The sequence below is a fragment of the Podarcis cretensis genome, assembly GCF_951804945.1.
Source record: "Podarcis cretensis genome assembly, chromosome: 8".
NCBI classification, from domain to species: Eukaryota; Metazoa; Chordata; class Lepidosauria; order Squamata; family Lacertidae; genus Podarcis; species Podarcis cretensis.
This window is the reverse complement of record NC_137177.1, coordinates 46,446,121-46,473,522: the sequence shown is the minus strand read 5'-3', so window position 1 is coordinate 46,473,522 and position 27,402 is coordinate 46,446,121. Positions and strand designations below refer to the sequence as shown.

General features: G+C 40.1%; 1 protein-coding gene across 5 annotated transcripts in view; it reads left to right on the top strand.

Annotated features, from left to right (window-relative positions):
- CDH8 (cadherin 8) overlaps window positions 1-27,402 on the top strand; it is a 234,001-nt gene that overhangs the window by 109,005 nt on the left and 97,594 nt on the right. For all 5 annotated transcript variants that reach the window (XM_079988215.1, XM_079988216.1, XM_079988214.1 and 2 more), the window contains one exon: window positions 9,781-9,900. In XM_079988215.1, coding sequence (XP_079844341.1) covers window positions 9,781-9,900 — 120 coding nt within the window. The remainder of the gene's footprint in view (window positions 1-9,780; window positions 9,901-27,402) is intronic.

The window sequence follows — 27,402 nt, the reverse complement described above, 5'->3', positions numbered from 1 at the left end:
CCCTAGGCTCCACCTGCACACTGCATTGGTCCTGATCAGGCCAGCCTGCCTTTTGCTTAAGGGTATATGTCAAAGCTCCCTGCCCATGTGATTGTGTACATACACACACCTACACGCCCATCTGTTGTGATTTGGTGGTGCTGTAAGGTTTTTTGTGACTACTCCCCAAATCCATCAAATGCTTTTGTTTTGGGTGTTTTTTTTTAGAGAGAGAGAGAGAAATATGGCAATGTCCATTTTGACCTGCAGCTCCTGGAGGACTAGCCATGGGTCAATGTGGCCCCCAGCCTAGAAAACAGTTAGCTAGCTCTGCCCTAGTGGTGCTTTCAGATGTTGAAGCAGGGTTTGTTCAGTCACAGAATGTCAGGGGCACAGCCCTGTTCTTTGGTCATTATGCAGTGGGGTCCCTTTATACCTGTAACACTTTACATTTGTAACCCAACTTTTCCCCAAGTAGCTCATGTTTCTACCTCTCTTCATTTGATCCCCTCAACAATCTTGTTAGGTAGGTTAGGCTGAGAGTGAGAATGGCCTAAGGTCACCTAGTGAACTTCATGGACAAGTGGGGATTTGACCCCAACATTCTGACCACTACACCACCCTGGGTCTTGATGGGGTTACACCTAAATGTTGGGAAAGTCACAATTTATTTAGTTAATTATTTCAGTTATTTACATGCCATCTTACAAGGTAGAGATTCCTCAAGGCGGTTCGCATTCGTTATGAAACATAGAGTGTGATAGATGCAATTGAGAGAACAGTATTATTTTTATGCACCCAAAAATATTCAAACTTGGCTAATCTGGACATGTTGACTGCAATTCACAGACATACCATCTTGCTGCACACTTATATGGGATATTGCTTTAGTGAACACAGCAAACATTTGGACTAGTAAAGGTAAAGGTAAAGGTACCCCTGCCCGTACGGGCCAGTCTTGACAGACTCTGGGGTTGTGCGCCCATCTCACTTAAGAGGCCAGGGGCCAGCGCTGTCCGGAGACACTTCCGGGTCACGTGGCCAGCGTGACATCGCTGCTCTGGCCAGAGCCAGAGCCGCACACGGAAACACCGTTTACCTTCCCGCTGGTAAGTGGTCCCTATTTATCTACTTGCACCTGGAGGTGCTTTCGAACTGCTAGGTTGGCAGGCGCTGGGACCGAGCAGCGGGAGCGCACCCTGCCGCAGGGATTCAAACCTCCGACCTTTCGATCGGCAAGTCCTAGGCACTGAGGCTTTAACCCACAGCGCCACCTGCGTCCCCAACATTTGGACTACACATCTCCAAAATCAGGCCTAGGGAACCTGTGGCCCTCCAGATACTGCTGGACTCAATTTACATCATCCCTGGCCATTGGCAATATTGGCTCAGGATGATGGGAGTTGGAGCCCATCAGTGGTTGGGGGAGGGGCTACAGGCTTGATATTCCTGTCCTAAATCAAGTGAACACTGCAGCTTGCCAGAATTTAGTAGCAGGGATAATGCACACACTTATATATATACATATACACCAGCAAACCCTACTGGGCGAGAAAGCATGCTCTAAGGTACAGTATGACCAGTTTTCTTCTCTCTCCCTGCCCCCTCCTAACCATTACAATTCAGCAGAATGGTTCATTCATTGAATATGAATGCATGCAAATTTCTAATGCCACGAGCCCAGTCCTTCAGGGCATACAAGTTTTATTTATTTTTTCCCCCAGTACACACATTTCAACAGCCCGCCCCTCATCTGCCTTTTCCTTCTTCCTCAAGGGTGCTGTATGCATTTTTCTTTCTGAATAATGTGCACATTCGGTACCCTGACTAAGACATAAAAAACAGAGCCAAAGCAACAGAACAGCACTACCCAAGTGCACATATCTTTACTTTATGAAGGATTTTAATCTAGTTTGTCAGCAAACAGAAACTAGTTTGTGCGTCAGGGAGGGGGAGAGAGGGAGAGAGAGAGAAAGAAAAAGAAAGAAAGAAAGAGCTTTCAGATGACCTGTTTACTGAACATCCATTCTGATTTGTTTGCAGGGAGATGATATGGCATTGGCTATTTAATGAGCAGTCATTCTCATTTGTATATGCAGAGGTTAGATGATGTTTCATCAAAGCAAATGTTGCCTCACTTTCCAGTGCATATCCCCTCACTTTCCTTACTGCAAACAGTATGCCATTGAGAAGCAGCTGGATTGAGCAGTACCTCCCAGTCAACCTGAATTTGTTGGTATGTGATTGAATCCCACCCCCAAATAGTGACAGTCTGGATGTGCCTAGAGAGATCAAGGAGCAACTGTTATCATTATCTGCCTCTGTGGATCACTATGTGCATTTTGTAAAGCAGAATCTTCAAAAGCTGCACTAACGGAGTGAAACAATGAGCCTTGGTTAACATTGAAAGGTGTTCATTAATTAAAATCTGTTGCACCTTTTTGCAGCCTCCACTTACTTGCCGTGTGATTCACATTACAGAAATGTGTCTTGAGGAAAGTCACAGTGAGTCGTAAAAATAACATGTTAAAATAGCCCTACATATCTATCCCAAAATGTGCTAATGTTATGTAAGGTAGCATTATGTGTGTCTCAAAGGAAGAAACACATTTTCTGGATGCTGCACATTTGCTGGATGCTGCAAAAAAAAATCACCTATATTATTAGAAGTGGAACTTAAAGCAACTTAGGCCATAATAGCAACTTTCTTGTTTAAAAACCAACCAACCCCCAAGAGGTACCATACCAAATGTGTCTCACTAAAAAAAGTTTGTTATGGCCTTAAAGTGGTTCTGAAAATACTCTAATTATTATTTTTAAGATACACATCTTTTTAGCTGCTAATTATTTGGGTTAAAACTTAAGCCATTTTTTAAAAGACAAAAAACTTCACTCCAACACATTTTAACAACTGTGTTTGATATTTTTCACACCACATATAGTACATTTTAGACAGGATTGGCATCACTTGAACTTGATCATTGGTAGAGGTGCTGGTAGAAAGCATGTGACCACTGGATCACAAGTCCCATCATCCCTGATCATCAGCCACGGCAACTGGGGATGGTGGGAGTTGTAGTTGTTCAAACAACATCTGAAAGGCCACAGGTTCCCCACTTTAGTGCTAGTAGGATGGCCTGACCTTCATATGTGTACATCTGCTGTTGGAAGGAAAAAACAAAGTGGGGCTATAGCCAAACTGGGCTTCTGTGTTTCAAGGTGGAAAATTAAAGAGAACCAGCATTTTCTCCATCTAAGGCATCTGTATTGAAAACAGTATCATGCCACCTTTAACAGTCATGGCTTCCCCAAAGAATCATGCAGACTGTAGATTGTTAAGGGCACATAGGAGTCCCCTAACAGCTGTAACTTAACAGACTACAGTTCCCAACATTATTTTGGGGATTTTAATGTATAGTACATCTAGGACCTCATAAAAACATCAGTTTCGTGGGAGATTCTAGTGTCTACTGGACATTCACTCATCAAGGCCAAGTGTCTTATGTGTATGCATTAACATTAGAAATGTATACAATGAGTAGTATTTATTGTTATTATTTCAGAATATACTATCTGCTTATAATGAACACATGGGGGGGGGGTTCATATGAACATGGAAAGATAAACCTGAGCACAACTCTCAGTTCACTTGTGAATCCCAGTAACTGGCATACTGGCAGTGGAGGAAGAACATATCCGTCATGGCTGATAGCCATTGCTTGTCCTAACCGCCATAAATATGCCATTGATAACCTTATCTCTTCCCACCATTACCACCTTGGTAATGTTTCTAGCTGGTCATTATAAGAACTACTATTTCATTCTATTTAGGAATTGGTGCTTGAGTTTGCTATTTCTTCTCTTCCCTTCCTCTCCATTTTTCCTTGTGTGACATGTCTTTCAGATTGTAAGCCCATATCTTGTTTCAGTTGACTGAAAGTAAGCTGCTGGGACAGCATTTTGGGCTGAAGATAAAAAGGGGATAAAAAAATAAAGGGGGAATTAATTCAGGATCACTTGGTTCTGGGGAATTTATTTGAATGGATGGGTCTACCCAGCCATGACAGTGATTTTGAAAAGCCCACTTTTAAGCCCTGGGGGAATTATAACTGGTCTAAATTGAGAAGGTCAAATGGGTGAAGAATTATCACTTTTCTTTTTGCAGTCCAGTGAGTAATGTTTCCTGTAAAACCAGTCAGCACTAAGTTGCCCCTTCGTGCCTTTTGCATGAAGGGGTATGCAACACCCTTAACAGATTATATTTCCCAGGATTCTTTGGGGGAAGTTATTACTGCTAAAGTGGCCTTATTGCTTTAAATGTATGGTGTGAATATGGTCTAAGCTTTTAACATTTTCTGGCCAGGTAGAAATATAATGCATTCCACCATAGTGGAGAAGACATGGCCAGGCCACCTCTGTACCTGCTCTGCCTGCTCTACAAGAGCTATGTGTCACTGGCATCTTCTAGGTTCCTGCTCTCCATTCGTAGGAGCCTTTTCTTTTTAAAGCTGAACTTGAACTGGATAGCCCTTCAAACAGAGAATGCTTTCATATGGAGGGCTGCCCTCTGCACAGCAAGACAGATGTGGGAATAATAAGCCTAGAACTTACAGGTTGCAGTTGGACAATGACAGGGCTTAATTTGAAGCAGAACTCACAGGAGTCAGAGCTTCATCTTCATTTTCCATGAAGATGCTCATCCTGGGGATTTATTTCCATAACTTGCATCACTCAGCACAGCAAAAGATGATGCTATCTGGATCTTCATAACTGATAGAACATGTTCTATGCTTCTGTGTTCCCTGCAAGAGAACTGCTGCCCCTTTAAGAAAGGCTTTGGAAGAACTTGGTTCCATTGCAAAGAATCCTTGCATTGTGGTAGCGGAGAGGGAACAAATCAGTGTTTTTAAGTTTCCTTTTGCTGCCTCCTCCCCTTCTCTTCATTTTAAGTAGTGAAAAGAAAATAATGGAGTTGTGCAGGGGAACGTTGCAGTTACATAATAATCACATTATGTTTTATTTTGATCAGGAAATTTTATTTTAACATGATTCATTGTGAGATGTTGGGCACTCTCACTGGCTGCATTCTGACAGTTTTCCTGACACTGCCTTACCTGATGATTTATGCAACCCTTCACATGACATAAAAGACACTTTTGGGAATCTCATTCCTGTGCAAATTCCTTCCAGAACAAATCTGTTCATAGCACCTTTGACCCAGAAAATGGCAGGGTGGAATTTGGGGTGGTATTCTCAAAGAATCATAGAATTGCTGATTTGGAAGGGACCCTAAGGATCATCTAGTCCAACCCCTTGCAGTGCAGGACTCTCAGCTAGATCATACATGACAGATGGCCATCCAACCTCTGCTTTTATAAACCTTTGTGTTTTCATGGGGGAATCATGGGGGAACAGAAGTGCACATGTGCATGTGGGGCATTCCCTCTCTCCCTCCCCACCCCTCTATCTGCCTTAGTCTCCCATCAGTAAAATACAAATAAGATTCACCCGCAGTGAAATGGTGCTTGGAGGAAAAACACTGATGTTTGGCTGTGTGGCAGTTTTGTTAAGACTCATCTTTAACAGAAAATAGCTGGGAGAACTAAAGTGGAGAATTGGCTTGGCAAGAAAGCTGAAGTGATTGTCTTTTATTTATTTATTTGCAAACTTTCAAAATCTCTTGCATTTCACAATAATGAAGGTTGGACTTCAACCATAGTTTGAATGTATATAAACATTTGAATTCTGAGTTCAGAATTTGACATCCACAAGTGAAATTATTTCACCTGTTTTGACTAGCTAAATGAAATTAATATATATTTTGCTAAATTTCATTATCAGGCACTGTCAGATCATGTCAAATGCTGATGGCTACTGCATGCCAGCTTCAAGATTCTGCCAAATGTTGACAGCTGCCACTGCAGAATCCATGAATATGAAATGCTGATGCTGAACCTTAAATATTATTGGAATACTTGCACACACAAAGAGAGAGGTTGCCCAGAGAAAAGCTAGAGGAGCACATTTGCGGGGAAGAGATCAAATTAATCTCAACTCTAGCTACATTTACAGACTTCAAATCATTCTGGTTCAGAGGATTTTTAAACACACACACATTGAGATGGGCTGAGCTTGTCTTACCTCAAGGCTTCTTCACATGTTACACTGAACAGAGGTACAAGCTGTCTCTACAAATGTGCAAGTGTTTGTGTGAAATATTTGTACAACTCAACTACTGTATGCCTAAGTACACAGACTTTGCACTCATTGAATGTTAGATGTGAATAACTGTACTATTTTGAACACAGATAGTACACTCATTGAATGCAATATGTGAACACTATTATTGTGTATGATGTGTTAACAAAGCTTGGCCAAGGGAGAATAACTTTAACCCTCTATTTATAATTTAACTTCTACTGCTGGGTATCTGGTGTACTAACCCAACCATTAACAAAACTTATACTAGTGATTACAGCCTGGGAGCAGAATTGAATAGCATAGGGACACATAGTAGCATCGAATTATTTGGAGATAATGACTGGATGACTGGTCAGTGAAGGTGTTGGATCCTGTGTGGAGTTGTCAACTGGAACCCTGAAATTAGGCTCATCTGTTACCATTCTTGGCTAAGATGTAAAGAAAAATGCTTAGTGTAGCATACCATATAATACCATAGCATACCATATAACTTGGAGTTGTTTGACTTGCAACACAGATGTGTGGATATATAAAAAAGAATTCCTTGATGCCAAGATCCAAGTTTGGGGCAAGTACTCTCTGATGAGAGTTTAATTAATGCATGAATGGCATCAAGGAATGCCTCATACCACACACTCATTAATCACTTCTCAGTAATGGTTGATTTCTTTGAGTATGGTCTTTAGGAACAGTCAAGGTGCAATTGTGTTTGGCATACTGTTTGGTTATATGCTTGTTTGTACTTTTGGAACCCAGTGATGTCCATTTATGATTGGGGTATCAGTATGAAATCAGACCTGCCCAGGATCACAGTATTCTGTTGCGAGTTCAGCTATTAGGCCGACACCCCAGTTGCTCCCCCTCCTGAAGTATGTTTCCTCACTCACAAAGTTACACCAAACCATTCACTACAACTTTTTCTTGGGCCACTGACTCAATATTGCCTATCCTATCAATTAATGCCATCATTTGTTTTCTAAAAGACATACCAGCAACAAATCAAGGAGAAATGACTTAAATATGATTTGGTTAACATTCTCCGCAACCAAAATCCAAAGAATGATCTGAAAAGGTTAAGCAATTATTTGACATTTTTTTAAAAAAAAACTCTGGCTAATGCAAAGTAAAAGAAACTGGAGAAGACAAAGCTATTTCTGAGACAACAGAGGATATTCAGTTTCTGCCAATGGCTTCCTCTAACTATTATAGGTGGAAATCAAAGAAGGAAAATATATCATTTTCAAACCATTGATTTTCTATGCTGCAGCTGTAACGCTGCCAGTTTCTTTGAAATATGCTATTGCAAAACCTTAAATACAATATATTATATTGTATTATTCATCTGGAATTTTGTACCTCTTTGATATGCTTCCTTTGCAAATGCTTGGAAATCCACATAATTTAAATAGGTAGTTTTATTTTACATTTTACAAAGGTACTTCAAATAATATGACTATTCTAAAATAAAAGTACTTCAAGAAGTTTCACCCTGTTGGTGTATTACTGCTGAATGGCACACACGGAAATCAGGTTTTTAAGTCTAGAGATTGATAAATCAGTCAATTTGCAGTCTTAGGTTTATTCATAAATCCATTCCAACCTGTTGCAACATTAATATGTAATTTAATTTACTTCAAAGCCATTTTAAAGTTATTTATTGAAAAGTCAATTTCAAATCCATAACCTGAAATTGTATTTTCTTGGTGTTAGAAGTGCAACTGCAGGGATCGTTCAGTATGCAACTTAAGGGTTAATTCTCTTAATCTTAAAATCAACTCACCGAAAGTGGGACAGGTGCAGATGTTGCTTAGCAACCAGGCATATTGACACAATAATTGTTGAGGTAGTGTGTTCTTTGATTGGCTGAATCATCCTGAGAGACGTTCTCCTCTCTTGGTGTTTAGTTGAAAGTCTCCCTGCTATGAACAAGGCCTGAAGTAAACAAAACAAAACATTTCTGTTCCTTTCTCCTCAAACTATACAGGGTGCTTTGCTGAGTTTCCTCAGTAAAGTTTTAACAAGACTTTTTCTCTCTGGACTCTGTGTTATTTAAGTGCCATTGCTAATGTCCAGGAGGACAAGGGCAAAGAGGAAGATCCATTGTTGAATGCCCCTTGCTTGCAACCATGGAAACATTCACAAGCCTTGCCATAAAAAAAAAAATACTTAATAAGAAATCTGTAAAAAGACAGAACCCAAGAGCACTCTAACATTTTTACTTCCACCCTGTTGGTGAGAAACTGCCAAGGATAATCCATCACAAGGATTATCCATCTTTGGTTCTCCCCCCTCCCCTTGCCTGCTGTTGTCATAATATTTCACTTAAAATAAGTTTTTATAAATGTATTTTATTTTTTAAAATACATCTTGCAGATCTCCTTTGCAGGCTGTGCTCTGTGTGCCTTCCACCACCCTCAGTACTTAAAGTATGATGAGTGGCAATACAGTATAGAGTCTTCTCTGGAGTTCCTTCCTTCCTGGAGAACTATTTCCCTTTGGTAGTTCACTTTGCTTGTTCCTAAGCTCTTTTTAGGTTCCACACCAAGACTGAACATCTTTCAGATGGGATTTGGGGTTGCTCTGATAATGCCCCCCCCCTACACAATTTGTGCTGCCCTGATAATTATTGCTGATTGATGTTGTGCTACTAATTAGTATTGTATTTAAAACAGCAACAACATACATTTTATATTGTGTTTATAGCTTGGATCCCATAGTGGCTGGTGGGCCAGAAAGGGGTGGTGTGGTGTTGTTGCTTACCTAGCTTCCCAATGCAGAAGTCACTGCCAGTAACCAAAGGGGGGGGGGCATTCAGTGGAAAGGTCAGTGCAGTGTGGGCACAGCAGTAGGAGTGTCAATTTGGCTCCATCACTGCACACTGCACACATTGCGCATTGCTATCTCTTCTAAGTACCAGTTGAAAGCAGCTTCATTTTCTTCTGCTTGTAACAAATCCTAATGTTTAGGTCTGATTGTGTTTTTATTGTTAGGCTGCTGATACCTTAGTGTTTAATTGTTTCTGTGGCCTTGGCTTGTTTGCCTGTTTACTGCCAAGCTGTCTTGGGTGGCTTATGCAGAAAGGCACAGTGCAGATGTCTTAAATAAAACATCAATATTTAGAGAGCATTGTTATTTGCAATGATGCTATGCACATTGCCTTGCTGAGTGCATGTCTGTGGGTCGGTGGAGAGGAGGGCTCATAAACTGCAGGGATGTTAGGATTGCAGTGCTTTGCACATCAATGTATGTTTAAGAATGAATTTAACTCTGCCATCTGAAGTCCTTCTGCATGGTGACACTGAGGATCTGGAGCTCACTACCAAGAGAAGGTTCATCCTTCTGCCTTGTTTCTGATCTTGAGATAAACTTTGCTGACCCATATTCAAACAACTGTTAGAGTCTTCTGATCATTTGAGGAATGGCTTGCTCTGGTTTCAGCTATTTCTTTACTGCTCAGCTGATACCATGTTTTATTTTCTGTATGGGTGGTTTATTAAGATATTAATGGAAGAGAGTATGGAGCGAGTCCTCTGTCCAGATTCTTTCCTAACATACTGCCAACTGGCATTCTTCATCAACCATACTTTTCTTTTTCACTAGGTACTTACGTTACCAAAGTGACAGCCACCGATGCGGATGACCCTGTTTACGGAAACAGTGCCAAGCTCGTCTACAGCATCTTGGAGGGACAGCCTTACTTCTCAGTTGAACCACATACAGGTGGGTGCTTCTGAATGCTAACTTCCCCTGAGTTATATGATATGTGAGGAGCACGGCTTCCTGAATGCTGCTTTGCTTCCTGCATTTCAACATAATGTGTAGGTAGGTGGCTGTCAACATTAGTCAATCTGCAGAGCATAAGTATCTGACTCATTTCCCATGGCTGCACAGAAAGACCTGACAAAGTACAAAGATAAAAAAGGAAGAAGACTGCTTACAAATGTTGTTGCAGTAACTGAGACTGAGATACCAAAAAAGGTCAAGTAAAAAGCCCACTGTTAGCGAAATATTGCAACATATTTTAATAAGATGTTGTTCAAGTCCTCCAAACAGACACAAAACCTATGGGGGGGGGTTATGGGTGTGCAAAATGTATTATAGGTTGTTAAACCTTTCTTTTAATAGTGCCATAGAGTATGTATATACACACTTTTATGCACTAGGTTCTACATTCTATTTTTCAACCAGGGTTGGGAAATCTGAGACCAGGAACTAAAAATGCCCCCCTAAGCCTCTCTGTTAGAATCTCTGGTCACATTGGTGTAACATGGTTTCCAGGGCCAGGAGCCATGCGGAGGTGTGGTGGTGGAGGGAACTGGATAGAGTACGCATGTACATTCAACTGCCTAATAGCATCTGCATTGCCCAGGAGATCGCAGCCATAGAGATAAGTAAAGAATTGCCCCAATTGTCTGGAAAGATTACTTCCTAGTTTGCATGGAGAAGCCATTTTCAACAGAGCCCAGCATCAGAAGCACATAGCTGTGGGTGTTGTAATTTTGCACCCGTAATAATTTTGCACCTGGGATAACAGCCCTTGTGACCACCATGCTATGCCACTGTCTGGTATCTTCCCACAATGCCCCACCTACACATCATCTCCTCAACCACACTTGCCATCATTGTTCCCAGCTTTGCATTTTTCTTGGGTTGTTTGTTGGTTTCCCCCCAGCTTGCCTAGATGGATAATGTGTAGAGTGTAGAAACTAGCCTACTGCATAATGGTAAAATTTACATTATGCCCAGCTTTGGCTCTGACTCTGCCCATGTGATTGCTAGATGGTTGCTAAGAGGGAATTGTGGCCCTTGGACATAAAAGCTCTGGTTCAATCTCTGGCATCTTCAGTTAAAGTCTTTTTTGTGTTTCTTGTGTTACATCCACACACACACACACATATATAATTGTCCAGTAGCACCTTAGAGACCAAATAAGTTTGTTCTTGGTATAAGCTTTCTTCAGATACACTGAAATAGGTCACCAGACCCTTATATATAGTGGGAGGGTGGGTTGGGGTTTTTCTCAGAAGGATAGTGGGAGATGGGTGATTGACTCAATGGGTATGATAAACCTGTTGACAACTGTTAACGACTGCAATTAGTCCTACAGGAAAAAGCAAGGGATAGTATGCAGATGATTAGCATATGTAATGAGACAGGAATCCAATATCTCTATTAAGACCAGGTCTCTCCATAGTTTTCAGTTTAGTGATAAGTTGTAATTCAGCAACTTCTCTTTCAAGTCCATTTCTGAAATTCTTTTTGTAATAAGACAGCTGCTTTGAGATCCTGTATTGAATGTCCTAGGAGATTGAAGTGTTCTCCTACTGGCTCCTCTGTCTTGTGATTCCTGATGTCAGATTTGTGTCCATTTATCCTTTGGTGTAGGGTTTGGCCTGTTTGTCCAATATAGAGAGCTGAAGGGCACTGCTGGCATTTGATGGCATACACAATGTTAGAAGATAAGCAATTCAATAGGCCTGAGATGGTATGTTTCATGTTCTTGGGTCCAGTGATGGCGTTGTCTGGGTCTATGTGGCAGCAAAGTTGGCATCTGGGTTTATTGCAGGCTCTGGTACCAGGCTCCTCGGGCAAAACATGGGATAAATCTCCCATATTTTGCCCAAGGAGCTCAAGATGCCACATCTTACCCTCACAACAACCCTCTGAGGTAGGTTAGCTTCATGATTAACTCGCCTATTCTTTTCTGTACTGAAGATGGCTCTTTCACCTGAGTGGGAAAGGATGATGGGAATTGTAGTCCATCAACATCAGGAGGGTCACATGTCCCATACTCCCAGCCTAACTTTCCACAGTAGCTCAGTGGGTTTAACACCAGTTTGTACCAGAAGCCATAATGACTGACCACTTGTCCCAGTATCATCTGTATTCTTCAGGTACATAATTTAAATCCGAGAGTTACTGAAACATTGCACTGAATTCAGACTCAGGCATGGTCAATACTACCCTGGTTCCTCAGCCATTAAGTGAAAACTGCCAGATGCTTGACAACCCTTTGCATTTTCAGTCCCAAGTAGGCAACAAAAAGGAGGATTGTTGAATTATGAATGCAGTGCACAATAGTTCCAAGGCTTTATATTTTGGAGGCTGCTGAAATATTGAGTAACCTTAGAATGGAACCTATTGTGACTTGTATTTTAGGAAGCATTACGGATGGGCCCTATAAATTATATGACCTTCAGCTCAGTTAAAATTTGTCTGTTTAAGTTCTCAGTAGTGGATATGTATGGGTGCTTCTTTTGTGTTGGTACTGTTCGCTCTCTGTGTCTTTCTCTCTCATTATGCTGTCATTATGATGTGTTTCATTTCATTTCAGCTATATTACAACTAGGGATGGGTGAATCTGTCAGTGTTGGTTTCTCTCAGTTTCTCATTTTTCCAGTCTTAAATTCTGTTCTCTACATTTTCATATCAGCTGACTTAAAAAAATGTTTTCCTGAAAATATATATTTTTTTCTCTAATATATATGTGTGTTTGTATGCAATTTTCCCTACATACACATTTTTGCAAAAACATTTTGTTTCACTAATATTTGAATGTATTTGTTTCATTAATACATCCAAAACAATATATGAACTGAAACTCAGTCATCCTTTGAAATTTGCACTCAGAATTATGCAAATTTCCAACCAAATATATCCAACCAAATAATATGCACAAAAATCCATATATTAGGGGAATATGTTAATAAAAATGCATACATTAGTGAAAATAACATACAAAATTGCATGTTATCAGGGGAATTGGCTTGTATATTAGTCAAAACTACATACAAATATTGGTTTATGAGGAAGACTTCACAGTAAAATGCTGATAAATTTTCATGAGGATTCAAAAAAAAATTCCAAACAGCTGCAGAATGTGGAGAAATGAATTTAAAAATGGGGAAAATGAGAAACCAAGAGAACAGAAATTGGCAGCTTCCTCCATCTTTATAGGACAGGTGTTATGATGCAGCCTAGAAGAAAACATCCTCTCCCCTCCACCTTTCTGAGCCTATGAGTTTTCTCCTTGAGTCTCTGAAATCATCTGCCCTGAGTCTCTGCCCCAGAGAATACATCCAAACGCCACTTGCCAACACTTCACTTCTTATTCTGGAAAGCAAGGAAATGAGTTAGGAGAGAAGCAGTGATGGCTGATGCCCATTGAGACTGGTAGGGTGGAAGGCAGACAACTCAACTGAAGGTGGAGCCAGACTTCCTCCAGTTTAATCCTCATCCCTCTCTCATATGAGTTTCACAACACTGAGACTAAGAAGGAAGAAGTGAATAGCCAGAGCCACCCCTCTGGCCTGGTTGTGTGTAAGAAGGCAGGCAGGTGGAGGCTTGCTGAGGGGTGGGGCAGTATCCTGTTTGCCCTAATGGAGAGTAGGCCTCTCTAGCCTCTACTGGAGAGTAGGTCTGGAGGGAGAAGGAACCGAGCCCATTGGTTCCTTCAACACTATTAAAATAATTATAAGCAACAATTTAAACTGGATCCATAGCTTACACAATTTATTCAGAAGCGGAGACACTGTTGGTCATTTTGTTAAATACAGTGGTACCTCGGGTTAAGAACTTAATTCGTTCTGGAGGTCTGTTCTTAACCCGAAACTGTTTTTAACCTGAGGTACCACTTTAGCTAATGGGGCATCCCGCTGCCACCAGGCTGCCGGAGCTCGATTTCTGTTCTCATCCTGAAGCAAAGTTCTTAACCTGAAGTACTCTTTCTGGGTTAGCAGAGTCTGTAACCTGAAGCATCTGTAACCACTGTATTTTCCATGAGAGCTGAACACAGGAATATAAGAAAGTGCTTTATAGTGAGACCACTGGTCCATCTCCCTAAGAGTTGTGGCCCTCTGGGGTTTTAGACAGGAATCCCTCCCAGTCCTTCTTGAAGATTGAAACTGGTATATTATTATTATTATTATTATTATTATTATTATTATTATTATTATTATATTTGTACCTTGATCAGGTACAAACCAGTACCTGGTTTCCCCAGCCACTCTGGGCAGCTTCCAACAGAGATGAAAAATACACTAAAACACCAGTCCTTAAAAACTTTGTGCATGCTCTGCCACAGTGGTATACCAATTCCCTAAAATTCTCCAATGAGTTCAGAGGGAGTGGGAAAGCGGGGGTGGGGGGAATAAAAATGTGTCAGAAAATTATTTTCTTGCACCTGTGAAGTTGCATATAACTATTTCCAAATCAGGATCACATTTGTGTTTACTCAGGAACTCTATCTAGAAAGCCCAAAGCATAAAGGATGTAAATAAATCTTCAGAAGACAATTTTGTGATGTAGAATTCAATCTGCCTGGAGCTATTTCGAACTAGGAATATAAACCCTTAGATTCAAGCAGTGTGCAATTCGTTACTCAAGGAGCCACCTGTTTTAGAGCACAAGCACTTAAAAAAACCCAGCTTGATGAAAGAAATATGCCTCCAGATTTCTTGATAATCTGAACATTTGCAAGAAGTGTATATGATAATATCTTGCATGCACCGTGGACACTTTTACGGGTTTTATGGTGCAGTTGTTGGAAAGCCAGGACTAATAGATCAAATGTAGCTACAGTTTCCAGCAGTTTGTGCCATTGTAAATTAAACCGTCCCGGGGCTGGCATGCATAAAACATGTAAATGATGTAGGATTCTACGTGCATCTCTTGGAGTTTAGCAGTTTGCAGTTAAAACAGTATTGTTGTTTACAAGAGTAGGTGGAATAGGTGCAAAACATGTCTGGCATTGAACAGGAGCCATAGCTCAGTGCACATGCTTTGTGTGCTGGAGGTCCCAGGTGTCGGCATGTCCAAGTAGGACTGGGGGAAATTCACTGCCTAAAGTCCTGTAATATTACTGTAACTCACTGTGTACAACGATGAGCTAGTTGGGCCAATGGTCTGAAGTGGAATAATGCAGCTCCCTAAGATATCTGGGTTTGAGACTGCTTCTTGCATGTAATTAGATGTGTGCTTTTTAGAGCTGTGGATCTTTGTAGCACAGGAATACTAGCATAAATACTCTGGATAAAGTGACAATAGGCAAAAGAGGGAGGCCTGTACTAGTTGCAGGGTAGAACCATAGCTCACTGAAGGAGTATCTGATTTGTGTGTAGATGATACCATGTTTAATCCCTAGCATTTCCAGGTCAGACTGAGAAAGACTCCCTGTCTTAAATCCTGGAGAGCAGCTATCAGAGTAGATGGAACACACTGAACTAGATGGACTTATTGTTTTTATAGAAGATAGGGATTCTTAGCATGAATGAAAAGGTCTTTGGCTATTTGCAGTAAAATATACTTCAATAATTCAAGCAAACTAGACTGGGCCAAAAATAGCCCAGTGAGGACTAAACAAGCTTAATGCCCACAAAAGATGGAATAATAATTGGAGTGAATTTGGGGGGGGGGGGAGTTGGGGCAGCAAAGAAAAGATGAATGGAATGAAGTATCATGGGAAAAGGAAAGGCTGTCTGTCTAGCTTACCAGAATCATGAGTAGGAGCACTCTACACTGCAACATTTAATTGCAGGTAATGGCCAAATGGACTGTGCCTGCAGAAGGAAGCTGACCTTATTGAAAGCTGTGTCTAGAACTTCCTGCTGCTCATGGAAATAGGGAAAGTGAAACAAAGTAAACACATATGTGAAGACAACGCCTTAGCAATCTAGCTCCAGCTGATTTGGTCTTTAGTCCCCTGGGAAGCAGGGGAATGGATGCGTGAAAAAAACTCTTCTGGCACATAATTGATTTCACATCACACATCCTGGCTTTGCACGACTTCTCAAGCACCCCAATGGGATCTTGAATATGTCTACATCATGCATCCATGAAGGGAACATCATATGCATCACAGAGGGGATGTATGTGTATGTGCGCACACTGTTTCTCTCTATTTCAGACCTTGCCTTGCTTGAACTTTAGAAATCTCTGTGAATCTCCACAGGCCCTGATTGTATTAAGCACCCTTTTATGTAGCCTAATTGATAGCTCTATCATAAGTAAAGAGTGCTAGATGGAGACTTGCCACATTTGATGTGCATTGGTGGAGATGAGATCCCATTCCTTCCTACAAACTCACAGTCCTGCTACTCTACGGCCCCTCCCTATACTTCTATCTATCCATCAATCACCCTGACTAGAGCAAGTATCAAGGATTGGCATAACTGGAAATTACTGATGGGGGAGGCTGACCCCTAGTGCCCCTACACATAATTGTGGCTCAGATTGCAGGCCATTTACTTTGTCTTACAAAATTTCGAATGGGGGCCTATAGGAACATAGCAACCTTGATTTTTTGGTCAGTCTAGAATGTGAAAGAGTGTTGGAACAATGGAGCACAATGTTGAAAGTAACTGTCAACATACAAATGTACAAATTTAGGAAATTGTTCAGCATTGTTATGATAGGTGGTGGGCTTAGATACATTCAGAATCCCTTGAGGGGTGCAATATGTATATTTATGTCCTGTGCATGCAGTAACTCTTAGAAACCACTACAGTCAAGCAGTATATAAATTTGTTAAATAAAAATAAAATAAATGAACTCAATTCAGCACACTGATTTCTGTCAGTGAAGAGTATGTCATTCAGCGAGAGCTGTTTGACAGTGGAGTAGACTCCCTTGGGAAGTGGTGTTCTCTCCTTCCTTGGAAGTTTTTAAGCAGATCTGTCATTGCTGCTTTTGGATTCCTGCGTTGCAGGAGGTTGGACTAGATAACCCTCAGTGTCCTTCTAACTCTACAAATCTATGATTGTAAGTAAATTATTATTATTATTATTATTATTATTATTATTATTATTATCTCACCACCACAGAATAATATCCTCCTCCACCCCACTCTGTGTGGTTGCAAACACAACAGGTTTGTAGCCCTGCCGTTGTTTCATTAATGAGAAGGCAAAAACAAACAATACTTTAAAAAAGATTAACAGCTTCTCAGGCAGGATAAACACACTCTGCAATGACACCAAATTAGTGATGTATCTTACAGTGGCTCACATCATTACAACCTCTATAAATCGCTACCATCATCTGCCAGTTTCTTATGAAGCTCTAACTTATTTTCCCCCCTCTGTTGAGAAGTTGTCTTTCTAATATTATTTATAAAAGCATGCAAGTTTTGTTTATTCTCTAATAACTCACTGACTTCTAGTCCCCACTGTAGCCCCCTACCCATAGTTGTTGTCTAGAAGTTCAGCGGGAATATTTATTTTTCACCTAATGTGAGGTGGAGATGGTCTAAATCAAAACAGTCATTATTACAATTGCAATTACTGTAATGGCACATAATCTAAAATGGCGCCTTGTTCTATAATAGAGGCATGGCAGAACAGCAACGGGAACAACAACATCCAATTGTATTTAAATAATTTACATTTCATAGGAGTTTGCTGAAGTAATTGAACCCCTGTGCTATTGCTTTTCTTTTGAGTTTTGGGATTGTAGTAAACTGAGACTAATATGCAAAATCAGACACAGAAGAAATCAAGAGTTCTGCCATTCTAAGTAAAGGGAACAGATCTGAACTAATTCCAGATTAATGTGTGGATCGGGATGCAATTATCCTTCAGATTTCAAAGAATCATAGAATTGTAGATTTGGAAGGTACCTCAAGGGTCATCTAGCCCAACCAATGCAGATACTTTTCATACTTTTTTCCAAATTTCATACATTTCCATTTTTTTTTTACATCATTCTTAGCTCAAAAAAGATCAAATGTGTTTAAAATGTGTATTTTAAGAATAAAATATGAAAATAAATGTGAGCATTGAGAAAGGTGATTGCTTCATATATATAATTCCTATATTTCTAATGTAATGCTTCCAGTTCATCTCCTATGTGCCTCTATTTAGAAAATTCTATGGAGTTTTGACAACTGCATCTTGAACAGAATATGATAGAACTGTAAAATCTACAGAGTAGGACAGTTCAAATGATCAGGGCTAGAAATAGAAATATCCCAGTGGAAATTGAAATTTGGGGTGGGGGAGAAATATACACAAGACAGTAAAATAACAAATTTGCAGCATGACCATTTGCTTGCAAGTACTGGTAAGTCCTACTAATTTTAACAAGGCTTATTCCCTAGTAAGTATGTGTAGGCTTGCAAGTTTTGTTCATGATGGTAGAAATATAACCAGTACCTAAGTATGAAAGAAGATGGGAATGATTCTCCATTAACCACAGTAATAGTATGAATGAGTTTCACCCTTCCTCAGTCATTTTACAATCCCTTAAGAAATGGATTTCTACCTTAAGAACATTTGCTCATTCTGATTTTGCTCTCTATGCTGTTGAAATGACTACCATTAGCCAACCATATTGTGTTCAAAACAATTGTACTGATAGGAAAGAGAGAGAGAGAATGAACACTGGTCAACAACAAATTTGTTGTCTGCGTTTTTTCAGTTGATTTAGGATGAATCTGATGCGCTGAATCCAAAAATCGCATTGGTTTTGCTCAATCAGGTCATGTTTTTGAGCTATGGCCACATGTCATTTTTTTTACGTTTTTGTTCACATGTACGCTTGTGTGGAGCATTTTAGAAGAAGTTGGTGGCGGTAAAATGCCATGTCAAATAATTGTTTTGATTGGAAATGATTATTTTAATGACAAGAAGTATTCAGGTCCGATAGTTCTGGGTGATTATGTCGAAAAGGGATCAGTTTGAAGTCATAAAACCTCGAAATCTTCCATAAATTGGTGCGGCAAAGCATAAAATTGGGGGATCAAAACTAAGTTAATGGGGCAGCCGCCCCATGAAGTATCCTGATCTTCAATCAGCACGTCGTCCTGTAGCTCATTGTGATGAAATTCCAGTGCCTATCTTTGGAGAACTTCCTGACATTAGTGACGAAGATGCCTCCAGTGTTGAAGGACATGAAGAAGAAGTGGTTCTTGAAGATGATGCTCCACATCCATTTTCCCAAAAGGAGTTGAATGATCTAGTTCGCGACCTCAGCTTGTCAAAGGATTCTGCCAAACTGTTGGCATCCAGATTGAAGGGAAAAAACCTTCTCTCTGACAGTGCTCGCATCAGCTTCTTCCGCAACAGGCATCAAGAGTAGCTCCGTTTTTTCTCGGAAGAGACGGACTTGGTGTACTGTGCAGATATTGCGCAGGTTCTGCTCAAGCTTGGAGTGCCACAGTACGAACCCAAAGATTGGAGAACTATGAAGCGGTGAAGTATGTGCTGGAGAAAATTGGTTATGATCAGCATAAGTGGTTTATTTATGTTGACCTGAAGATGGTGAACTTTTTGTTGGGACAACAGTCTGGCTTCACCAAGTACCCATGTTTTCTGTGCATGTGGGATAGTAGGGACTGTGCTCAGCATTACACAAAGAAGGACTGGCCTGTGTGGGAGGAATTGGTGCCTTGCAAAAAAAGGAACGTCATCAACGACCCTCTGGTGGACAGAGACAGAATACTCTTCTCTGGACAAGGATGGTGACTGCTTCACTTACTTGTGCCAGGCTTTTCCAGGATTGACCATGGAGAAGTTGAAAGCTGGCATCTTTGACGGTCCTCAGATCCGTCAGCTCATCAGAGATCCAGAGTTCGGAAACTCAATGAACGAAGTGGAACTGGAAGCATGGAAGGCATTTGTTCTGGTAGTGAAGAAATTTCTTGGCAACAATAAGGTCAGAAACTACGCAGAACTTGTCAACAACATGCTGACTGCTTTCAGAAACCTGGGCTGCAACATGCGCGTCAAGATACACTACCTATTTTCACATATGGACCAGTTTCCTGAGAACCTGGGTTCAATGAGTGACGAGCAGGGGGAGAGATTCCATCAGGACATGAAAGAGATGGAGACCAGGTATCAGGGTCGCTGGGACGCAGTCATGATGGCTGACTACTGTTGGACTCTGAAGAGAGACCTCCCTGCCGCTGAGCATTCCTGGAGTTCCAAGAAACGGAAGTTCAAGCCCTGAAGTTTGAAAAATGGTGAAGCAACATGCAATTTATGTGTACTTACCTTTATCAATGCCCACCATTCAGTTTACAGTAAACCTGACCTGATGGAGAGAAACGGATGCCATTTCCTGATTCAGCAGTGCAAAAATACCCTAAATCAGTTGTAGAAATCTAGACAACATTCAAAAAGTAAAAAATTGTTGCCCAGTGTAATTATTGGGGGTGAAAGAGATCATATCAAATACCAGAAATATCTACTCAACAAAGAAAGGTTAAATAAGAGTTTGTTTGCTGTGGTTAACCACTGCTAGAGAAAAACTAGGTAGGTAGACATTAGCCTATTTGTTAGATTCTGATCATGATCTTATGTCCACAGTAGATGCTTGCTCTCCTGTGACGAGATCATAGAATTGTAGATGTGATGTGAGTCCCTTTTTTGAAATTGTACCAAGAAGTACAGAATCATAGGTTATTTGGTCTTCTGTAAGCTCCATCCAAATTGGCCTTGAATATTCATGTGGTCCAGATATTCATGTGCTTTTTAGTGGACTTGTAACTGAGAGACCTGTCCTCAGGTAAAACCCAGCTCATTAGGAGTGGATGGGTGCATTGCACGTAAATGAACCCACATCTCCAAGGACATTATGGGAGCTGATCCTTAATTGGAAATATTATTTATGGATATTAGCTGGACTGCTAGATAAATATATTCTTGCAAACATGACTTTCTTTCTGAACATATTAACAGCTTTGTACCACCAGTACTGCCTATAGGGAGTGGCCTGTTTTTTTCTCCTAGATTCTACTTTATTTGTATTAACCCAGGGGTGTTTACAAGGTCATATTTGCAAACTCATTAACTTCTAGCAATGCCCTAAGTTACATCTGAGCAAATCCATTAAATGCTGTGTGGTTGCACAGGTGTGCAATTGAAACTGTATACCATGAGACAAATCTGAACATGAAACTAGTGTATAATGAGGAAGCCTGCTTATTAAATGGAGCACATTAGATTGGGACTATCCAATCTGCAGGAGCTAAAGTTTCCATGCGGAACTGGGCTTAACCTATAAAGCCCTAAAAATGTAGGGCTCAGGCTTGTTGGAGACTATAAGGGTTTTTTTTTCTTTTTAAACTGCCAAAGTAATACTAGCTTCTCTAATTAACTTCAGATTCCATAATTACTGAGGATCATCATCTGGATCCTAAAGGCTTTTCCCTGGGGGGAAAAGACAAACTTATATATAAAAAGGCTACTTCCAATTAAGCACCAGTTTCATCAATGTCCTCTTGCAATATAACTTGATTATGAACTGGGTTTTACTTGAGCACATGCATTGCGGCCCCGATTGATGAAATATTTACTGATATGAAAGGATTGTCAAATAACTTCTAAGCATAGGTGTGCTAGAGTTGTTGCACTTTGTGTAGAGTAGAAAATAATTTTCCCCACCACAAGAATGAGCTTCAAACCTGTACTGCAAAACTATCTTAATATAGTTACAATTAAATGTTATAGGATACAAAATAACACATTGCTCTTAAACAAGTTAGCATTGTGGCCTAGCCTTCTTTTTAGACCTTATTGCAGTTCAATACACTTTTCTCTCTCTGGTTCAAAAGAAAGATCTTAAACTTGCTTGTTCATCATCACAAAGCTTAGCTTCTACTACTGCTGCGATTGACTGCATCGCTCACAAAGAATGCTGGGGTTCTCGGGTTTCATCTTTCTTTGAGAAATTGCAGCTCAGCAGGCACGCTGACGTGGGCCCCAGATTATGGGTAAGCGATGACACCTACGATGTAACGTGATGTCATGTCATTGTGACCAGAAGTCGCACTTGGAGGCATAAAAAAACCACCATGAATATTAGGAGAAATTCACAATGTATGCTGATTGATTTTCATCTGGACTTTTATTTTGAAAACAAACAAGCAAACTGTTGTGAAAATAGGGGAAACTGAGTTGAATATTATAAAATTGAGTAGAAACTAAAATTTGTAGTTTTGCCCATTCCTAGATCCAGCTATCTCTGTATAATTTTAAAATATTGTCCACCCACAATTTCTCTGACTTTTCTTTTCTTTCCCTCCATCTTCAACATGTTTCACTTTATGAATCTCTCTCTCTCTCTCTCTCTCTCATCTATTTATCAGTATGCAGTATTACTTCTTTTTGTGGGAATACTGCAAGATGTACAAGTTTGTTTGTTTCTTTTATTTTTAAAATGTTCAGTACTAAGGTGAGAGAAATGATAGAGAATGATGTGAGATGTTTGACAGATAAGTATGTACAGTCATACCTCGGGTTACATATGCTTCAGGTTGCGTTTTTTCAGGTTATGGACACACCGAAACCTGGAACGGGTTACTTCCAGGTTTCGGCAGTCGCACATGCACAGAAGCACTAAATTGTGCTTTGTGCATGCGCAGAAGTGCCGAATCACAACCCGCACGTGCGCAGATGTGGTGCTGCGGGTTGTGAATGCTGTAGGTTGCGAACGTGCCTCCCGCACAGATCATGTTCACAACCCGAGCGTCCGCTGTAATTTGTGTACATTAGGTAAGAAGTGATTAAGGGAAGATATAAGCTTGCCTATCAAATATTTGAGATGTGCTAATGAGAGGGGGGAAAGGAACACTTTTTGTAACTCCTTGTATGTGTGTGGGGAGTGTTGAAGGTGATGTCCTAAAAGGTGATAAAGCAATCACTATGTGTTGATTACATTAGTGCAGAAGAAAAGGTCTGTGCCAGGAATGGGTGTAGTATTTAGCAAACAAAGAAGGCAGATGAGTCATTTCCTCCTGGTCACAAAAAAAGTGAAGAAAACAACTCCAGCATGAATAACACAATATAAAAATCATATCCTAAGTAGTTTGCAAATTCTACCCCACCTCCTTTTTAAGGAGCCACTTACAGGGACAATTACAAATAGCTGTGGGTATTCAAGGGTACTGTTGCTGAAATTCCAAGTTCTTACTGATCATTCTGATAGCTTCTTCCTGAAGCTGTTGGTGTTCAGGGTCAAACACCTTGAATTTACTTGCCCCCTCCCATGGTATTCTCTCCCATATAATACATTTTAGAGCAATGCTAGTCAACATTATATTCTCCAGATGTTGCTGGACTGCACATCTGATCATCCTTGACCATTGACCATGCTCACTGAGGCTGATGGGGGTTGCAGTCCAGCATCATAAAGGGTACCATGTTGGCTACTCATGCTTTAGAGCGTTTGGTTTCAAGCAGAGGGCTAATTAGAAATCTGAAAGAGTACCACTCGGACTTGCCAGCAATCTCTACTAAGCCTCTTAGTTAGCTGGTATCTTGCTTCTCATCCTCCACCTTGCAAATAGGATTTATCGCATAACATAATTCAGTTCCATTCTAATAACTGTCAGTTTACCACTGATATTGTTTAATATTTATTATGATTCATATAGCATCATCAGAGATCCATGATGCTTTACAGAGTACAAACGGACAGGTGTCGGCATCAAAGACCTTATAATCTAAAATTTAACATAGGGGAAACAATTGAAGAAGGGGAGAGAAGTGGTTGCCTCACTTCAAAGAAGGATATTGTACAGCTAGAATAGGTTCAGAAAAGGGCAAGCAAAATGTTCAAGGGGTTGAAGCAGCTCCCCTCTAGTGAAAGTTTACAACAGTTGGTGCTTTTCAGTTTCAAGAAAAGGTGAGTAAGAGGTGGCATGTTACAGATGTATAAAATTATGCCTGGTGTGAAGAAAGCAGATCAAGAACTGTTATTCTCCAGCTAGAACTTGTGGGCATCCAATGATACTGAATGCTGGAAGATTCAGAGACGGGAAGGGGAGGAGGAGAGAGAGAAAGTACTTCTTCACACACGCACAGTTAAATCCTGGGATTCACTCCCAGAAGATGTAGCAATGGCCACCAACTTAGATGCCTTTATAATAAGATTAGACATGAAGCATAAGGCTATAGGCAGCTACAAGCTATGATGACTGTGTTCTGTCTTGACTGCTGGAGGTGGTATGCCTCTGAATGCCACTTGCTGATAATCACAAGCTTTCAGGTTCCTCATGATGCATTTGGTTAGCCACTGTGAGAACAGAATGCTGGACTAGATGGGTCATTAGTCTGATCTAATAGGCTCTTCTGACATTCCTATTTTCTTGTGGGTGGAAGGGTAAACGGGGTGGGGTGGGCAACCTTTTTATTTGTCTGATTTTTGATCCCTGTGTTGCATCTTCCAACTTTGGTTTCTCTTTGTTTCTCATTTTTTCCAATCGTAAATTCAGTTCTGCACATTTCCATATCAGTTGGAACTGAAAATTCATGAAAACTTTTAGTATGAGATTATCCTAATATATGCATTTTTGTATGCAATCTTGCTTAATATAATGCATTTTTGTATGTTATTTTCACTAATATATGCATTTATATGCACATTTTATTCTAGTATATGCATTTTGTATATATTATTTTGCTGAATAATTCCACTGCAAAATTCAGAGAAGTGCAGGATGGCTGTGTTTTGGTTTGCATATACTCTAGGAAAATGTGGAATAAGTGGGTTCAACTTTAAGTGGAAACTGGGTGAAGTATCTCCCTCATCCCTAGCTAGTTTGCTATTATACTGAGATGCATTTTTCAAGCATTCTGCTACCATCCTGAGGGACAGACCTTTCAGATAGAAAGACGAAAAGTCTCCTTTTTACAGGCAATTTAAAATATTTCATAGACAAATCTAACTGCTCTCCCCCCCTCCCTCCATCCCATTATGTGACCTGTACATGCTATTAAAGCTAGGTTCCAATTAAAACAACAAAAACAACAATAACAAATGAAACAGATGAGAAATGAATGAAAAATGAGTGGATTATCATTTGGAACTCATTTGTTTGAATTCTCATTCATTTTTTTATTAATTAAATCAAAAGCCGCTCACTCAATTTGTTTGTCATTTGTTTTTAAAATGAATGTGTGGCCTTGATGCAAATCTCTTGTTCCATGACTCATACAGGGATTGATGTCCAGGTACATTTATGAGCTGCGCATTTCTCTCTCTCGAATAGAGTATAGTTTGAATCAAACATATTCAGAAGACTAGATGCATTATACAATTTTCTGGAGAGTCTATCTCCCTTTCTCTGCTCCATTTACCCTCTTATTCAGTTGGCATTAAATGATGTGCAAAGTTATATGGGAATATACACATAATTCTATTTGTCTCTGATTATATCAGACAGGTGACACTGAAAATTACTCTTTAAATAAAAGGAGCTAAATCAGAACAAAGTTTCCACATTTCTGAGTGTGTGTTTTTTAAGAGCGATGTGATTGTAGATTCCTGGACTTCATCAGATGCTCTAGAATAGGGATGCAGAACATGCAACCCTCCAGCAGTGACCATGGTAAGGAACAAAACAAAGTTCTTGTACTAGTGTGCAAAGCCCTGAATAACTTAGGCTCAGGATACCTTAAGAACTACCTTAGCCTGTACATCTTAAGTTGTTCACTGAAATCATTTTGGTCCCCCATGGAGTAGAATTGTGCCTTCATTGTTGAGGGCCCAACTCTGTGAAGCTCTCTCCCAGTAGAGCTCAGATAGGCCCTGTCACTGATGAGTTTCAGTCACCTGGTTAAAACAATTTTATTTCAGGTGGCATTTGCATTGTGAATGCTCACCTAATTTTTTTTTAAAAAAAAAAAAATTCCTGCTGATCTTCATTTAAATTTCTGAAATTTTAAATATTTGAGGTTTAATTTGTATTTTAAGTTTTGTATATTTTCTATACAAGTGTAAGCCACTTTGAGACCTAGATGGTGAAAAGTGCAATATAAAAATTTAAAAATAAAATAATCACTAATCACTAATAATACACTTGCCAAGCTCTAGCATTGTTAGTGTTGAAGCACAGTTAAGAGGGAAATTCTCATTTTCTTGCACTGTTATAAAAGGGCTTAATTTGTGCTATTGTGCTAATATGCCACTCAATCGTCTGATGGGGTTTTTGTTGCTGTTGTATATTGCTTGCTAATTTATTTTTATTTTGCCAGCAGGCAATTAACACCTGTTTAGGAACATAGAAATATAAAGATTTAAATGAAATATTTTCATGCCTACCATGCAATCCACCAGATGTTGCTGCAAGACTTGACAGCAACAGTCACCTATTTGGGAAACCATGAGGAGGAATCCAAGCTTTCCTACCAAAAACAGTACGAACTGGGCAATATTTATCTTATGGGTGTAAGTAATATAATTATTGCCAAACTCTGCATTCAACTGAATAGTTGTGCAAGCTCACAGACTTTCTCCCATTCCTCTCCGTCATGTGCCCCATAGCCTTCCCATGTAGGGTGAAGAGACGGTAGATTGTTCCATCAGCACAAACATTTCTGCCTGCCCAATACCACTATCTCCTTAGTGCTGGTTTGAATGCAAACCTAGGCTTTTATTATAGCATTAGATCCAGCACCAAATCTGACCATTGAAGGAATGCTAGCCGCCTACTCCTCCAAGTTGCCAAGCAAGATCTGAGACAGGAAGAATGAAATAAAATGATGAGAGAAAGGAAGGTGGCACACTGCCATTTACTCATTTCTCAATATTCCCCCAAGCCCTGCAGTTTAAAGGTAGGGAAGCATATATGGATAAGCAAATATTTTGGCCATAAACCATACTTAAACATCTCCTTAAATTGTCCCCTAACATTAGAGTCTTGTTTTAAAGGTTGCTATTTATTATTCTCATTATTCTCCTAAAATGGCTATTGGTGTCATATTGCCCAAGAGCAAATAAAACAGTGGTAGAATGAGATTTACTTTTCAAGGAGCTCTTAAATTCATACTCAGCAATTTGCCCAATCTGTCTCAGAACCTGAATTGGAGAAAATATACCCTTGTGGTCTATGTGACTGAGGTTTTTTTAAAGGATGTATTTCGAAAAGCAAACACTGGATTTGAAAAAGGGGGGAATTAGATGGGGGAAAGGGGAAGAGTCAACAGTGGAAGCAAACATGGAAAGGGAAAAGCAGGCAAAAATAAGGTTTTAAGTTGTTTATTGCAGGGGTTGCCAAATGTCTGGGGTCTAATGGGCACATTTTCAAACAGGAAAGACTGCCGTGGACACCACACACACACACACACCCTGCAAACAAGTGCACAATGCGAACTATTCTACTGGCTACAAAAAGATTCTTCTTTTGATCCTAATTTCAGTGGGGGAAGAAGGTACCCTGTGGAAACCAGAGAAGGTCTCTGAAGGCACCTAGTTGCCCACAAGTACCACTTTTGTGATCCC